An 18,622-nucleotide genomic window follows, 5' to 3' on the forward strand; every position below is an offset into this window, starting at 1 on the left:
GCCCCCTACCTCCTGCTGGCCCCCCTACCCCCTTCTGCCCCTCTACCCACTTACTCCCTGCTGGCCCCCTACTCCCTGCTGCCCCCCTACACCCTGCTTCTCCTCTACCCCCAGCAGCCCTTACCCCTGCGGCCCTTCTACCTACTACAACCCCTATACCCACCACGCCCCTCTACCCTCTGCTGCACCAGCAGACCCCCTGCTGACCCTCTAGCCCCAGCAGACACCCTGCTGTCCCCCTACCCCCTGCTGCCCCTCTAGCCCCAGCAAACCCCCTGCTGCTCTCCTACACCATGCTGCCCCTCTACTGCCCTGCTGCCCCCCTACTCCCTTTTTCTCCCTACTCCCTGCAAACTCTACAGACCCTGTACCCCATGCAGTCCCTATACCCACTACAGCCCCTTTACCGCATGCACAAACCGCATGCCTATATATTCCTTACAGCCCTTATCCATTATTATATTATTTATATAGCGCCATCAGATTCCGTAGCGCTGTACAATACCCCACTACACCTCCTATAGTCCCTATACCCACTACATTCTCTATATACCATGCACCCACTACAGCCCCTATATCCCATAAAACCACTAGAACCCCTGCAGCCTCTACACCCACTACAGCTGATATACCAACTACAGACTCTAAACACCTGCATCCACTACAACCCTATATCCATGAAAGCTCCCATGCCCACTACTGCCCTTTTTCCCTGCACCCACTACTGCCTTTATTGCTGTCTGCACTTACTACAGCTCCTATCCCCCTGAAACAACCACAGTCCTTATGCCTCCCCTGCAACTACCACAGTCCCTATCACTCCCCTGCACCCACTGTAGCTTATATTACCCCTTGTCTCCACTGTAGCTTCTATTACCTCTATTACCCCCTGCCCCCTCTATAGTCACTATTTCGCCTTACCCCCACTATAGCCCCTATTATTCGCTGCCCCCACTATAGCCTCTATACCCAATACAGCCTCTGCCCCCACTACAGCCCCTATAACCACTACAGTTTCTATGCCCCAGCACCCACTTCAGCCTTTATTCCCCTGCCCCCACTGCAGCCCCATGTCCCCTACACCGACTACAACACCCCACAGTTTTTATCTACTTAAAGGGAAACTATAGTGCCAGGAAACATGTTTTATTTTTCCCTAGCACTATAGCTTCCTAATGTGCCCCCCTCCTTTACAGGGTTAAGGGACCTGGGACACTGTACCTACACCACTTCAATGAGCGGGAAAGGTCTGGGTGCCTATAGTGTCCCTTCATAGATACTCTGTATTTCGTGTTAGGATATGAGGATTCAAAGGCCTTCATATATCCACTTACAGTAAATATACACAGAAACATACATTCACTTCACATGCACATACAATCAAATATATTTTGAATCCTAATATCCCAACACGACTTACAGTAAGTATACACAGAAACATACATTCACTTTACATGCACATACAATCAAATATATTTTGAATCCTAATATCCCAACACGACTTACAGTAAGTATACACAGAAACATACATTCACTTTACATGCACATACAATCAAATATATTGTGAATCCTAATACCTCACACAAAGACATACATATATTCACTTACAGTGAATATACACAGAAACATACATTCACTTTACATGCAAATACAAGGTACATCTACAACAGTGTGTGTGTATATATATATATATATATATATATATATATATATATATATCTGGAGGGGGCCCAGGTCCTAATTTTGCCCGAGGGCCCAGGACTCTCTCAGTCCGCCCCTGGGTTGGTTGTACTCCACTGTCATCTCTGCAATGATTACATAAATGGACAATTAGCTACATACAGCTTGATGTGATATGTAGACACATTTATTTTACTACAGCCTTTTACTACAACACAAAAAGTAGGAGGTAATATATTCTGGAATTAGTTGCACACCAAAGTAACGGGGTCTAAGCTCCATACAGACAAACAGACAAATACAGAGACATAGATACATACATAGACATACAGAGACAGACATCCATACAGAGACAGACATACAGAGACATACATACATACAGACAGATAGACATACAGACAGATAGACAGACAGGTATTGGTGATCATTCGCTAAACTGGATTCGATCGTATGTATCAGATCGCTTGCAATATGTGTCCATTTCTGACAGCGACTCCCTCCCTCTCCCAGTCACGTGTGGTGTTCCCCAATGTTCCATTCGCGGCCCCCTACTATTTACATTATTTATAAATGATCCACCTAATGTCTGCAAATCCTCAAATGTACACATGTACGCAGATGACACGGTAATCTATGCGAGCAATTCCGATCTACCGCAGCATGAGGCTGTGCTCCAAGACCAGTTTACAGAGGTAGAAAAGTGGATTGCAAAAAACAAACTCTTCCTGAACACTGACAAAACTGTCACAATGATCTTTGGAACAGTACCTAAATTACACAAATTACACAATTCCCACCTATCCATCAAAACAATTTCAAATGGCACTCTGACCGCAGTCCACTCTTTCAAATACTTGGGTATGATGTTAGACCCCAATCTATCTTTTGGCCTGCACATAGAAAAGCTTGCATCTAAACTTTATCGAAAACTAGGTGCCCTGTACAGAAACAAATCCTGCCTAAGCCCTACAGTAAAGGAAAAGATTGTACAGCAAATGCTGATGCCAATCATTGATTATGGGGATGTAGTATATGCATCTGCATCGCAATCCCACATTAATAAACTAAACACATTGTATAACTCGTTCTGCCGATTTGTGCTACAATGTAATTACAGAACCCACCATTGTGACATGCTAAAAGAACTAAACTGTCTGTCGCTGGAATCCAGACTCACCCTTCATCTTTCCAGCCTTGTGTTTAAGAGCTTTTCTGGGAAACTCCCACCCTACCTGAACACAATGCTTTCCCCGGCTGTTCCCACTTCCTATAACCTCCGATCCAGTACCAACACTTTACTTAGTCTACCTCAATACAAAAAGAAAGCAGCCAGATCCTCCTTCTCCTACAGAGCACCGCAATTGTGGAACGACCTCCCGCACAATTTAAAATCTTCCCTAAGCTTAAAGTCCTTTAAGAGATCCCTCTCTACATACCTCAAAACAGAATGCACCTGTCATTGTTGATTACATATTTCCTACCTGTTCTATGTTAAATTTTGTATATATTGTATATTAATATTGTTTTTGTATTTTATTGTACACTAACTGTAGCAATGCAATGATTTGTGGACCCAGGACATACTTGAAAACGAGAGAAATCTCAATGTATCTTTCCTGGTAAAATATTTTATAAATAAATAATAAATAAATATTTAGTAGAGTACACAAAAATCCATCCATGGAAGGACTGATGTGAAAAGGGCACATTTTTTTTCCAGATTCTCATGCTGAATCAGCATATTCTACTATATTCTATGTATGTAGTGTGTATATATATATATATATATATATACACATTATTTTTTTATTTTATGTTTATTTATATAATGCTTCCATTCTATACATATAGCAGCAAATTAGTACATTATAACAACTTTGTCTTACATGTTTTGCAACAGACAATTTTCACATTCCATTGTATTGTATACATTACACTAAGCATGTTATATGCTGGAATGCATTAAATAAAGTATGTAACATCTGTTGAACAGACATCCAAATGTCTCAACCTTTTTAACATTTTCTTCTCTGATCAGATCATTAACTCCGTTTCAGTTGGATCATGTGCAATACAGTTTCATATTATATTTTAATGTAACAGATTGCTAGGAGCTGAGTCAATAATTTAAAGGGACACTATAGTCACCTGAACAACTTTAGCTTAATGAAGCAGTTTTGGTGTATAGAACATGCCCCTGCAGCCTCACTGCTCAATCCTCTGCCATTTAGGAGTTAAATCCCTTTGTTTATGAACCCTAGTCACACCTCCGTGCATGTGACTTGCACAGCCTTCAATAAACACTTCCTGTAAAGAGAGAGCCCTATTTAGGCTTTCTTTATTGCAAGTTCTGTTTAATTAAGATTTTCTTATCCCCTGCTATGTTAATAGCTTGCTTCACCCTGCAAGAGCCTCCTGTATGTGATTAAAGTTCAATTTAGAGATTGAGATACAATTATTTAAGGTAAATTACATCTGTTTGAAAGTGAAACCAGTTTTTTTTTCATGCAGGCTCTGTCAATCATAGCCAGGGGAGGTGTGGCTAGGGCTGCATAAACAGAAACAAAGTGATTTAACTTCTAAATGACAGTGAATTAAGCAGTGGAATTGCAGGGGGATGATCTATACACTAAAACTGCTTTATTTAGCTAAGTGTTCCTTTAACAAAAACATAAAACAAATTACAAATCAAGACAGGAATGCAAAGGTAAAGTCATAACATGAACAAAATACCTTTTGGAAGTTCAGACGTTGTTTCTGTAATAACTTAAAATAAGAGATAAAATGGAGTTTTAAGTAAAAAACAAACAAACAAAAAGAAAACAACTCTTATTGAATAGCACATATGTTTCAAAATTCAGTGTGATCTGAATTGTATTTGTTATACATGGGACTATACATAGGACACGAGGTCATGCATTTAGACTGGAAGAAAAAATATTTAGTCATACAGAGACATACATGCATACATACAGAGACATACATACATACAGACAGATAGACATACAGAGACAGACAGAGACACACATACAGAGACAGACATACATAGACACACATACATACAGAGACATACATACAGAGACATGCAGACAGACATCTATACATACAGAGACATACATACATAGACATACAGAGACAGACATCCATACATACAGAGACATACATACATACATACATACATACATACATACAGAGACATACTGACAGACATTAATACAGAGACAGACATACATAGACATACAGATACATACATACATAATTTCATACTTACATCTGTTCAATCTGGTCCCTGGGGAGCTTGCTGTCGGCCTCTGTGGAGTCTCGTCCTGCAGCCCAGCCCAGCCCCATCACTGGGCGCCAGCCACGCTGTGTGGTACACGGGGAGCAGGGATATGATGTCATTCATATCCCCGCCCCCTCCAACAGCCTGCGGCAGTCGGCAGACACCAGGGTAGGAGGTGGGCGGGCCGAGGCTGGGCTCTGCGGGCGGGAATTTATGGGCTGCGCTTGGCCACGCTACAAGTAGTAACCGGCCAGCCTGACATTGCGCCCCCAGGGCTGGTGCGCCCTAAGGCGGCCGCCTGGGCCGCCTTATGGTAGCGCCGGCCCTGCGTCAATGTACCCCATTCTTGGCAGGTCCTACTCTAGTAGCCTTATGCCTGCCCTTATGAGATCAATTCACTTACTTGGGAACTACTTCCTCCTGGGACTCTCTGCAGGACAATGCTAAATAGGATCCTGGAATGAGGCACCAGTAACAGGGATGGGTGCAACAGGAGTTGGCCTGGACTCCCAAATATATAAGCGAAACCAATGGAATTTAATGAAATGGGGTACATTGAGGTTGTGGCAGGCTTATGCAATATATGATCAAATAATGTAACTAAACCCCATTATTTTTTTACTAGGTGAGGTGTTTTTAAATAAAAATTTACAATCTGTGAGAATTTTAAAATCATTGTTTAGTGAATAAGCGAGTGCTCTGGATTATGTATTTTGTATGTTGTATAGATTGGCCCCAGCAGCACCCTATAATGTATGCATGTTCAGGCGAGTGCAGCCCTCATTTTCATTTATAATTCTGACTCTACTATATAACCATGTAAGCGAGTATACATGTATCGAGCTCAGTATGTATGGCACCTTGGCATCTGATTGCACTCCACATGGATTTCTACTGCATATTTTACACCAGGTTTCTTCATAGGAAAAATATTCCACCACTGGCAAATTGGTTGTCAACATATCACAATTCATGTTTAGTAAAGAAAAACTTTATTTCTCATAAAAAATTTTTCCTAGAAACTTACCTGTTCCTGGGAAGTTGACATTGTAGCCTGTGTACAAGTGTTTGTTACGCTTGAAATCATCAAGTGTCCTCACAATGTATGACCCAGACGAGGCTCCATGACTCTTTGATACAACTCCATTTCTTGTGGATTCCTGATAGCTATTCTCTCCGGGCTTCTTCACCACAACAAATTGTCCTCCTTCTTCATTGTTGGCTACTCCAGCATGAATACCAGCTCGGCAAATGGCTGAATCCTAAAAACCAAAGTTATTACTGATCAAGTTTATAATTTTTGTGTATTTAAAAAATAAATAAAACCGAAAACAACAAACAACAAGAAAAACAAAATTGTCATAGTTTAAGTTTCATGTTACCTCCTGGAATATATCAGTTCCATATACGTCTCCTTCTGCATTTTGACATTCTTTGGGACAATTAACTCTGAGAAGAAAGAAAAAAAATGATTTCTTCAATATTTTATGTTGTAAGAAAAGGTTGGATTGTATTAATTTAAAGAGGAACTGCCACATTAAAAATTAGTACATATTTAGCAAACATGTAAGGGGCAGATACAATAAATTGTGGTCCAATTCTTTATAAGAAATTGTGGTACGATGAGAAATACATTACATTGGAAATGTATGTTAAAGTAGCCATACTGAAAAAACCAAAGCAAAAGCTTTGCTGTTTTTTGACTAATGTAATTATTATTATTTTCACTGGCGACTGTTGGTTCTGCTTGTGCCTTCATGAAGAATGCCATCATGCCTGCCATAGTAGCCATCTACACTATCACATGTCTTGGAACATCTTGTGGGACAGAAATTAGGCTTAGTCTAGTTTTAGTGAACTAAATCTCCAGTAGATTTTAGTGGACTAAATCTCCAGTAGATTTTAGTTGAAACAACTAAAATCTAATGGGTTTAGTTAAAGCCTCTATCTGTCTGTTGCCCCTCCACTGCTCCTCTGTGCAGTGTTAATTTTGGCAGCAAATTTCAATTTAGTTTTAATCATAGTATTTTGACTAAAAATCTTTTTTCATTTTTGTCATATCTGGTCAACTAAAATTTGACTAAAATTGTTAGTCGGCAAAATGAACAATGCTTTCAAATGGAAATCTGTTGGAATTAAAGCAGCAGAATTCAGAAAAGCACCAGGATTCCACGAATTCTGATATTGTTGTTGTTTGCTATAGCCAAAGCATCTACAAAACATGATTTTAATGCCAAACAAGGGAAGGCTCCTCAATTTTGCTTCCGAAATCTAGGCTGAGAGGATTCTTTGGAAAAACATAGACCAAAGACGCAATATCTTAAGCTGTTCTGGTCAAGATCCACTAAATAGAAAGGGCCCTATAGATAAGTGTTTAGCAGGGTAATCCCTAGTCAGTTTCTTGATTTTTCAATCCATAACAAGTGCCGTCAGAGTCAGATGACAGCTATTTCTAAACATATTGGTGGAACAGCAGCTTTAAATAGGTTAATAGTAGTCGTCTAGACATGGAGCTTTCAATAACTGCACCCTGCCACTTGCTCAGTCTACCACCCATAATATCTGTATTAACCTCCCTAGGGTGATTTCTGATTTTCCTGTATAGCATGGTACTCTATATATCTAAAAATTAAAGGATACAACCTATTTGAACCATTCAACATGATTTACTGAAATTTTCTGTTCCAGGCTTTGCATTTTCTTGGCTCACTCTTGGTTCTCATCCTCTATTTCCATGTTTTGGATATCAAATCATTTTTATCTATCCCTCTCAAAAATGTTATGGGAGTACCCTTTACCCCTCTTTGTATTATCTCACAGACATCACTAAATCTTTTCTCTCAAAAGCTGGCACTATAAGTTGCTTTAGAGTTACTGTTTCTTTATTATTGGCTCTATATATATATATACATACAATTTTACTTTTTATGTAACAGTTCTTACATAGCAATTGGTGATGTTATGAGTTTTGCTGACCAAAAACACTGGGTAATAGCTGTAAAATATAAGCAAAATAAAAACATTAATTCCAAATAAAGCAGCAGATTTTATTATATTTGGTAATATTATTAAAATATGGCTCAGGACTAAGCATAACACAAAACACATCAGGGTTATTTCTGGATCTCTCACACATTTATCTCAGAACCACTGTAATCTTGTACATTTGTAGCAAAGCATTACTTGTGGATGACCAATTAATACCTTTCTACCTTTCTACAAAAGCATGTAAATCAGGTAAAGCAACATTAATTTCTACAAGAACATGACCTCCTTGTTAATCAATTAAAGGAACACAGTAGTGGTTATAGTTCTAAGAGTTAACTGTGGACCCTCCAATGGAAGCAGCAGAACCATTTTAGAAAGGGTTGACTTCCTACTTGGGGTCCACTAGGTGCTGCCCCCTGTCTCCTCCCAGCAGAAACTTCCATTAAGAAGTAGTAGTGGATTGGATGAAGACCATCTGTCATGATGATCTTAGAAGATGTGGACCAGCTGCCAGCATAGTTCATTAAGGTCCTGGATAGGAGGAGAGTTTAGAGGCTTTTTTTTTGCTTTTGTTTTAATAAGCATGAACCCTGAATCTAAGCAACCAAAAAAACGCATTAAGGTTAAAGTAAACATATTCGATAATACTGATTTCTGGGAACAACTAGTTCCACGGGTTTGAAACTTTGCATTCTAGAGTCACTGCATTGCTGAATGTTTCTGTGATATGTCTACCAAATGCATACTACAAGCCTATAGTCAGTACATTATAGACAGCACTCTATAGTCTATGTTATAAAGGAATGCCTAAAGTAAATATTTGTCAGATAATGCGAACAACATACTGCAGCCACATATTAATATATGTATTTTCAGTGTACTTCAAGTTGACATTAAACATCAATAATATACTTACATGAAGATGGAATTGCATTCTTGTCGATGTCTTCTGCTGTAACAATAACAAATTTAAATATTTATTTTATCACGAAGAACTATATCTAGCATATCACACATTTGTCTCTTGACTTCTGAAGTAGACAAGTCAAATCTATATATGTGGAAAGGAAAGTGCTACTCCTGTAGGCAATAACATTTTGAAGTCTATTCACTAAGCTGTGAGGTGTACGGAATTTGAAAAATTCCATACAAAATAATGTTGAAAATTCCTATGACCCTGAACAAAAGAACCCAACCAGAGAAGTTAGACAAGTTGGCCAGAGAAAAGAGGACATATTACTGGACTTTACAGTGGATAGACTTAATGGAATAACTATAACAGGATAAAGACAAGGTAGGTCAGGATACTAGAGTCATGCAATATCAATAAAACAAACAAGGGTTAGAGATGAGATAACATAGATGGTGGAAGAACCCTTAGGGAGCATCTTATCTCAAAACTGCAACACAAGAATAGTGACAGGTCCAACAGCCACGTGAGGTGGATATAGCTCTGCAAAGTAAACATTGCAGTTTCTCAAATGTTGAAATGTTGCAGGGTAAAAGGACAGCAGCACTGCACACGGACCACTTAATTGAGATCAAGTGGTCTGGGTGACTTTACTGTCCCTTTAAGTTGTGTTTTTGTCCTGAGAGTTCATTTAAGTATTTAACATTGTGTTAATGGAAAAATAAACAAATGTATAGACTGCAGGGCCGGCCTTGGGGGTGTGCGAGCTGTGCGGCCGCACAGGGCGCCATGGAGCAGGGGGCGCCGTGCGGCCGCAAAGCCGGCCGGGATAAAAAAAATAAAAAAATCTTTTAAATTTGCGGCGGGGGCAGAGCATACCGTGCGGCGGGGGCGGAGCTAAAAGCGCCGGAAAACTGCTGCAGGGGAAGCAGGAAGGAGTCCCTGCTTCCGCACCAAACAGTCACCAGGAGCTGCACTGCCTCCACAATGAACTCCACAGGTAACTGTGTGATTGTCAGGTGAGTGTGACTCTCTGCCTGTGTGTATTACTGTCTGTGTGTGTGTGTATGACTGTCTGCCTCTGTGTGTCTGTGTGTATGACTGTCTGCCTGTGTGTATTACTGTCTGTGTGTGTGTGTGTGTGTATGACTGTCTGCCTCTGTGTGTCTGTGTGTATGACTGTCTGCCTGTGTGTATTACTGTCTGTGTGTGTGTGAGTATGACTGTCTGCCTCTGTGTGTCTGTGTGTATGACTGTCTGCCTGTGTGGGTCTGTGTGTGTGTGTGTGTGTGTATGACTGTCTGTGTCTGTGTGTGTCTGTGTGTATGACTGTGTGTCTGTGTCTATGACTGACTGTCTGTGTGTGTCTGTCTGTGTGTGTGTGTGACTGTCTGCCTTTGTGTGTCTGTGTGTGTGTGTATGACTGTCTGCCTGTGTGTGTGGATGTCTTCCTGTGTGTGTGTATGGCCCTGATAGACTGCATTATGTTCTTATCTGCAATTTTCTTTCTCACTGGGACATTGTGTGGCACATACACCACAGAACCAGTTACAGCTTAACTTACTTCCATGACGTTATTCATTTGTCTTTTCTGCATTTTGGATACTATACATTTCTGGAGAGCATTGATGCTTCTCCTGGGTTAGCTGTAGTTTATAACACTGTCAACCCACAGTGCTGGTCTATTGAAGTATCTTGTAGGGTTGAGCCCACTGAAATATTATCTTTTCTTATAAATGTAAAGTCATACAGTACCCTTATAAGAATATGTCATCTATACTATATAAGTAGTTTCCATGAATTTTCTATTTAAGGTAGAAAGTTAAACAACTAACTTACAGGTAAGTGAAAATGTAACCTTATCCATGCAATAATTGCAAATATTGAATTTTAGCTCCATAAGGCTTGGTATAAAATAGAAATTTGCAAGATTACACAACTACCTGTTAAAATAAGTTCACAATAGCTAAGGTGGGACATATCTCAGATAAGTTAGTTGTCAACAAACGACAACATATGTTGGGTAAACACTTTTTTTTCCTCATAAAAAATAACAAATAAACATGCCTGCTCCTTGGTTGACATTGTAGTCTCATAGGAAAAATATTCCACCACTAGCAAACTGGTTGTCAACATATCACAATTCATGTTTAGTAAAGAAAAACTTTATTTCTCATTAAAAAAAAAAAAATATTGCTAGAACCATACCTGTTCCTGGGAAGTTGACATTGTAGCCTGTGTACAAGTGTTTGTTACGCTTGAAATCATCAAGTGTCCTCACAATGTATGACCCAGACGAGGCTCCGTGACTCTTTGATACAACTCCATTTCTTGTGGATTGCTGATAGCTATTCTCTCCGGGCTTCTTCACCACAACAAATTGTCCTCCTTCTTCATTGTTGGCTACTCCAGCATGAATACCAGCTCGGCAAATGGCTGAATCCTAAAAACCAAAGTTATTACTGATCAAGTTTATAATTTTTGTGTATTTTCATAAAAAAAAGCAACAAACAAAAATAACTAAATTGTCATAGCTTAAGTTTCATGTTACCTCATTATATATATCAGTTCCATAAACGTCTCCTTCTGCATTTTGACATTCTTTGGGACAATTAACTCTGAGTAAAAAGAAAAAAATGATTTCTTCAAAATGTTACGTTGTAAGAAAAGGTTGGATTGTATTAATTTAAAGAGGAACTGCCACATAAAAAAATAGTACATATTTTGCAAACATGTAAGGGGCAGATACAATAACTTGTGGTTCAATTCTTTATAAGAAAATTGCCTTTCACATCCCATAGGCCCACTCTTCTTTCAACTGGAGATCTATTGAAATTGAAACCCCAGAATTCAGAAAGACTTCAGTTTACAAGCACTGGGATTCCATGATTTCTGATATTGCTTGTTGTTTGCTATAGCCAAAGCATCTGCAAAACATGATTTGAAGGGGAGGCTCCCCAACTTAGCTTTCCCAATCTAGCCTGAGAGGATTCTTTGTAGACCCATAGACCAAAGACGCACCATCTAGGCTGTTCTGGTCAAGCCCCACTGAATAGAAAGGGCCCTATAGATAAGTGTTTAGCAGGGTAATCTCTAGTCAGTTTCTTAATTTTTCCATCCATTACAAGTGCGGGAGTCGGATGACAGCTATTTGTAAGCATATTGGTGGTACAGCAGCTATAAATAGGTTAATAGTAGTCGTCTAGACATGGAGCTTTCAATAACTTCACCCTGCCACTTGCTCAGTCCACCACCCATACTATCTTTATTTACCTCCCTAGTGTGATTTCTGCTTTTCTTGTATTGCATGGTACTATATATATCTAAGATGAAAGGATACAACCTATCTGAACCAACATAGTTTACTGAAATTTTCTATTCCAGGTTTTGCATTTTCTTGACATCTGTACGATGGCTCACTCTTTGTTCTCATCCTCTATTTCCATGTTTTAGATACCATATTATTTTTATCTATCCCTCTCAAAATATTTATGAGAGTACCCTGTAACAAACTCCCTTCCCTGGTGTTCGGTTGTCCGTACTCGCTCATTCGTCTCCTGAATTGATGTGTGTGGTCCCTCATTGTTATACCCTTCAAACGCCGACCTACCCTTGCTGTTAACCACAAATATGGGATTAACTTGAGTTTTTCCCTGTGTGGCTGCAATTTGTATAACCAAAAGCATGTGATCCTGTGTGGCTATTTTGTCTCCCGAACGCAGGCAGCGTTACCTGGTTATCGAATGCCTGGAACTATTATCAGACTCGCGTCTCCACAAACCCAGGCAAAGATGGTACCGCTGCCCATCCCACTTCCCGACCAGCTAGACAAACGGCATTCAGGACATAGGATTTTACAAACAGGGGGAGCATTCTCCCCCTAGCAGTCAGGGGGAGCATTTGTCGGTGTTTGTATGAGAACCCCCGAAAGATGACCGGTCGTTGCCTTGTTTTCTGTGAAACAATTTTGTGGCATCATCTCGTGGCTGACCAGTCAAAACTTTATTTGAATGCCGTTCCCGAACCCCTGAAGGGATCTGAGCACTATTTCGACAAAGTGGGCGCTCAGACCCAAGCTATTCGGTGGTATGACTTTTGTGGGGTTCCTATGTTATTAAAATGTATTTTTATGATGTTTTATAACATTGTATATGTTTCCTGTATCTGAGAGATAATTGAGCTATAGTTTTCTCACACAATTATCTCTCAGAAACAGAAACTCCTGGGAGGAAAACCCTTGAAATCTTGATGTGGAGACCCCATGCTAGGGGTCAGTGCATAAAAGCTGTGTGTCAACAGAATAAAATCAGTTGTACTCCCAGAACTGTGTATCGTCCAGTTGCTGGGGAGGAGGTGGACTATTCACTTGGCTATTTCTTGTTCCTGAGTTCCTGAATTCTTGATCATAGCAGAGGGAGTGTCCTGGTCAGGACTAAGGCTCTGCTACATACCATTTACCCCTATTTGTATTATCTCAGAGACATAGCTACAGATATCTCAAAAGCAGTCCCTTTACTTTGCTTTAGAGTTACTGTTTATTTATGCTCATTTATCTGGTGCAATATAAAAAATAATAAAAATATGTAAAGTAATATGAACACCTTCTACATACAACTTGACTTTTTGGGTAAAAGTTCTTACATAGCAATTGGTGATTTTATGAGTTTCGCTGACCAAAAACACTGGGTAACAGCTGTAAAACATAAATAAAATAAAAACATTAATTCCAAATGAAGCATCAGATTGTATTACATTTAATAATATAATTAATACATGGTTTAGTACTAAGCATAACACAAACATGTCAGGATATTTGCTGGATCTCTCTTGTACATTTGTAGCAAAGCATTTGCATTTACTTATGTGGATGACCAATTAATACCATTTTAAGAAAGAATGCCCTCATTGTTAATCAGGTAAAGGAACATTCCTGTCTATGAAAGCATAACCTCCTTGTTAATCAGGTTAAGGAACACTGTAGTGGTTATGGTTCTAGGAGTGCACTGCGAACCCTCCAATGGAACTAGGCAAACCATTTTATAAAGGTTTGACTTCCTACTTGGGGTTCACGAGGTGCTGCTCCCTGCATCCTCTCAGCAGGAAGAGAGAGACGGACATTTATATGTTAAGAAGTAGTGGATTGGATCATCTGTCAGATCTTAGAACAGGTGGACCAGCTGCCACCATACTCCTTCATGGCCATGGATTGCGGAAGAGTTTAGAGGCTTTTTTTTGCTTTTGTTTTAATAAGCACGAACCCAGACTTTAAAAAACCAAAATGAACACATTAAAAAACACTATAGGGTCAGGAACACAAACATATTTTCCTGAGCCTATAGTCCTATAGTGTTAAAATCACCATTTAGGTGGCTTACCTTCCTTGCCCCTTAGAAAGTGTTAAAACTTGCCTTATTTCCAGCTCTCCATTGGTCTGCACCACCCCCAATCTGCCTCTTTGGATGACATCATCAGAATTGATGATCTTAGCTAATCCAATGCTTTCCCACAGGGAAAGCATTGGATTGACTGAGATCATTGAGTGGGCGGGGCAGGAGTGGGCCTAAACATTGCCCTGGCCAATCAGCATCTCCTCATAGAGATCAATGCATCTCCATGAAGAAAGTTCAGTGTCTCCATGCAGAGCGTGGAGACCCATAACGTCAGTGCTGCCCACTGTGCAGCACTACCCCAGGAAGCACCTCCAGTGGCCACTCCTCAGATCGTCCATAGGCTGTAATGTAAACACTGCCTTTTCTCTGTTTACAATAAAAAGCTTGCTTGGACCTACTATACTCACCAGAACAACTACATTAAGCTGTAGTTGTTCTGTTGACTGTAGTGTGCCTTTAAGGTTAAGTTAAACATATTTAATAATACTGATTTCTGGGAACAACTAGCTCCACAAGTTTTCATTCTAGAGTGACAGCGTTGCTGAATTCTTCAGGTATACATATACTACATGCATACTACAAGCCTATAGTCAGTACATTACAGACAGCACTCTGCAACCTATGTTATACAGCAATCCCTGAAGTTAATATTTTTCAGGTAATTTGATCAACCTACTGAAGCCACGTATTAACCCCTTCCCGACCGGTGACGGAAATTTTCCGTCAACCTTGTCCTTCAGTTAAGGACCGCGCGGTTAACGGTGCTCCGGTCTGCCCCTGTATTAGAGGCAGACTGGGAGCACCCGATCGGGCTGCCCCAACTCATGTGCCCGCTCTGACAGCATGTCAGAGCGAGCACATGTGCTCAATGTACTTACCTTCTGCCTCCCTGCACTTCCGGGTTCTTTGTGAAGTGCAGGGAGACGGATCTTCACTGATCCTGCCCCTTGGTGGAAAAAAAAATATTAAAGTTAAATCCCCCCCCCCCCTTTCCCCTGTTTTAATAAAATTTACCCCTTCCCTGCCAATTGATCGCTGACTACAGTGATCAATTGGCAGGGTATACATTTTAATGTTATCTGATTTTTTTTTTTTAACCCCTGAGGGTTAATTATTATTTTTTTTAACCCTCAAGGGTTAAAGTTATTGTATTAATTAATTAATTTAAATATTTAAAAATTATATATTTAGCTAGCTGGGATGGGTGGAAGTTAGTGGGGAATTGGGGAATTTGGTGTTAGGCTAACTAGGGGTTAACGTAATTTTTTTTTTTAAATAAGCTTTAAAAAGGTACCCAAAAAATTTTTTTTAACTGTTTTAGTAACGTTTAAGTAAAAAAAAATACTGAAAATCCCAGACACATTATATATTCTGTAAATCAGAACAACTAAATGAATTTATTTTTAATTACTTTCTTTAACCTGCACTAATTAGGCACACATTATTATTGCAAAAACTGTACAAAAAACACAAAATTTTTCATTTTTTTTGCATTTTTCTGTATTTTTTTATAATAAATAAGCATTTATATATATATATATATATATATATGTTACATCAAATTAAAGCCCTTTCTGTCCTCTAAAAAACAGTATATAATATGCGTCGGTGCAATAAACGAGAGAGATGCAAATTGAAGTTGAACGCATACAGCAAGAAAATGCAAAAATTGCTTGTGTCATTAAGCATAAGACAAGCTTCTGAAGCTGTGTCCTTAAGGGGTTAATATAATTATTTTCAGTGTACTTCAAGTTGACATAAAACAATAATATACTTACTTGAAGATGGAATTTCATTATTGTCGTTAGCTGCCTCTGTAACAATATGAAATTAAAGTATTTATTTATTATAAAGAACCATATCTAACATATCACACATTTGTCTCTTGACTATTGTAGTAGACCGGTCAAATATATATATATATATATATATAGATATATATATATATATATATATATATATGTGTGTGTGTGTGTGTAAAGGAAAGTACTACTTCAGTAGGCAAAAACATTTTAAAGTCTATTCACCATGCAGTGAGGTGTAGTGAATTTGCAAAGTTCTGCACAAAATAATGTTGAAGATTCCTATTACCCTCACACACACAGTGAAGACAAAGAACCCAACCAGAGAAGTTAGATAAGTTTGGCCAGAGAAAAGAGGACATATTACCGGACCTCAGAGTGGATAAGCTTAATGGAATAACTAAACAGGGTGAAGACTAGGTAGGTCAGAATACTAGAGTTACTCAATATCAATAAAACAAGAAACGGAAAGGAAATAATTTAAAATGATAGCAAACAGGACAAGACAAAAAGTAACAAAATGAACGCATTAATCTTGACACCAGAACCACAAAAAGGGCAGAGAGTCCAGAGTGCACCAAAATAAACTGTTGGACATACATTGAGATGGCTAAGATGGAGAAAGACCCCTTAAGAAGCATCTAATCTCAAGTCAAACCTACAACACAAGAATCATGACAATTCCGACAGCCACTAGAGGTGGATTTAACCCAGGAATATAAACATTACAGTTTCTCAAAAGTAGTAATGTTTTACATTGCAGGGTTAAAAGGACAGGGGCACTGCACCCAGACCACCTTATTGAGATCAAGTGGTCTGGGAGAATTTAGTGTCTCTTTAAGTTGAGTTGCTGCCCAGTGTTGATTTAGATATTTAGCATTGTGTAATGAAAAGCAAATGGATAGACTGCGCTATGTTCTTATCTGCAATTTTCTTTCTCACTGGGACATTGTGTCGGACATACACCACAAAACCAGTTAGAGCTTAACTTAATTCCATGACGTTATTCATGTGTCTGAGTTTATTGCATTCTGCATTTTGGATACTATACATTTATGGAGAGCATTGATGCTTCTCCTGGGTTACCTGTAGTTTATAAGACTGTCAACCCACAGTGCTGGTCTATTGAAGTCTCTTGGAGGGTTGAGCTCACATAAATATTATCTATTCTTATAAATGTACAGCCAGACAGAACCCTTATAAGAATATCATCTATACTAAACAATTATTTCAATTAATACATGTTGGAAATTAAATTGCTTTTCTTTCTTAATGCCTCATATCACGTTTCCATGCATTCTATTGAGATAATGAGATAATACATTAAGATAAAAAGTTAAACAACTAAATAACAGGTAAGTAAACATGTAACATCATTTCTGCAATCAATGCAAATATTGACTTTTAATTCTATAAGGCTTGATGTGATTAAGACATTTGTAGGATTACAGAACTACCTGTAAAAAATATTTCACAATAGCAAAGGTGGGAAATGTCTCAGATAAGTCGGTGTTAACATACAACAACATATGTTTAGTAAACACTTTATTTCTCAGAAAACATAAGAAATAAACATGCCTGCTCCTTGGACGTTGACATTGTAGCCTGTGTACATGTGTCTGTTACGTTGGAAATCATCCAGTGAGCTCACGATGTATGATTCAGACCAGGCTCCGAAGCTCTTTGATTCAACTCCATTTCTTGTGGATTCCTGGTAGCTATTCTCTCCCGGCTTCTTTATTACAACTAATGGTCCTCCTTCTTCATCGTTGGTTATTCCAGCATGAATACCAGCTCGACAAATGGCCGAATCCTAAAAAGAAACATTATTATTAATGGGTATGTATTTTCATAATGTTTTACTCTAAAATAAGCAAATAAAAAACATCAAAAAAAACATGTGAGTTGAAATGTAATCTTACTCCTTGATAGGGAGAAAATCCATATACTTCTCCTTTTGCTTTTTGGCATCCCTTAGGACAGTTAACTCTAAATGAAAAAAATAAATAAGAAAAAGGATCAGTTGATTCTATTTGTGTAATTGAGATCCCTAGAATTGTACTAAAAGAGAAATAATCACAGGTATCTTGATTATCAAGATCTTGATAAAAGTCCAGTGCAGGACTGAAACATCATCTCTATTTGCATTTGCAGAGAGCCTGCTTCAATAACAGCAGCAACATATTTATGAAGAAGTCCTTTGAGTGCTCTCTTTATTTTTTGCTTTGCATTTTTTGGCTGGAGTTTAGCACCTAGACAAGGAATTGTATTCCAGAGCCATCGAGTTCCATATATGTATGTATGTGTATATGTGTATATGTATGTATACTATATATAAGTGACATGCAAATATATTTTCCAAAACTTTCACCATACAACAACAACAATAATTTGCTGAACACGTGTTAACATTAAATAGCAAACAACAAAAACACTAAAATAAATGCATATGATGTGGATGTGTGGTTAACTGTACTTACATAGTAATTGGTGATGTTAATAGTTTTGCTGACCAAGAACAATCTACAGAAACTGTGAAAAACAAATAAAGCAAAACTATTAATTCCAT

General features: G+C 38.7%; 1 protein-coding gene across 1 annotated transcript in view; it reads right to left on the reverse strand.

The window, feature by feature from the left end:
* LOC134569138 (uncharacterized) overlaps nt 1–18,622 on the reverse strand; it is a 62,391-nt gene extending 43,769 nt beyond the window's left edge. The window contains exons 1-8 of the mRNA XM_063428045.1: nt 18,534–18,622; nt 17,976–18,042; nt 17,632–17,866; nt 16,030–16,065; nt 7,907–7,958; nt 6,346–6,412; nt 5,991–6,225; nt 1,776–1,805 (exon numbers count right to left, since the gene is read on the reverse strand). Of these exons, the coding sequence (XP_063284115.1) occupies nt 1,776–1,805; nt 5,991–6,225; nt 6,346–6,412; nt 7,907–7,958; nt 16,030–16,065; nt 17,632–17,866; nt 17,976–18,042; nt 18,534–18,622 (811 nt within the window). The remainder of the gene's footprint in view (nt 1–1,775; nt 1,806–5,990; nt 6,226–6,345; nt 6,413–7,906; nt 7,959–16,029; nt 16,066–17,631; nt 17,867–17,975; nt 18,043–18,533) is intronic.

This window comes from Pelobates fuscus, chromosome 7 (assembly GCF_036172605.1).
Source record: "Pelobates fuscus isolate aPelFus1 chromosome 7, aPelFus1.pri, whole genome shotgun sequence".
NCBI classification, from domain to species: domain Eukaryota; kingdom Metazoa; phylum Chordata; class Amphibia; order Anura; family Pelobatidae; genus Pelobates; species Pelobates fuscus.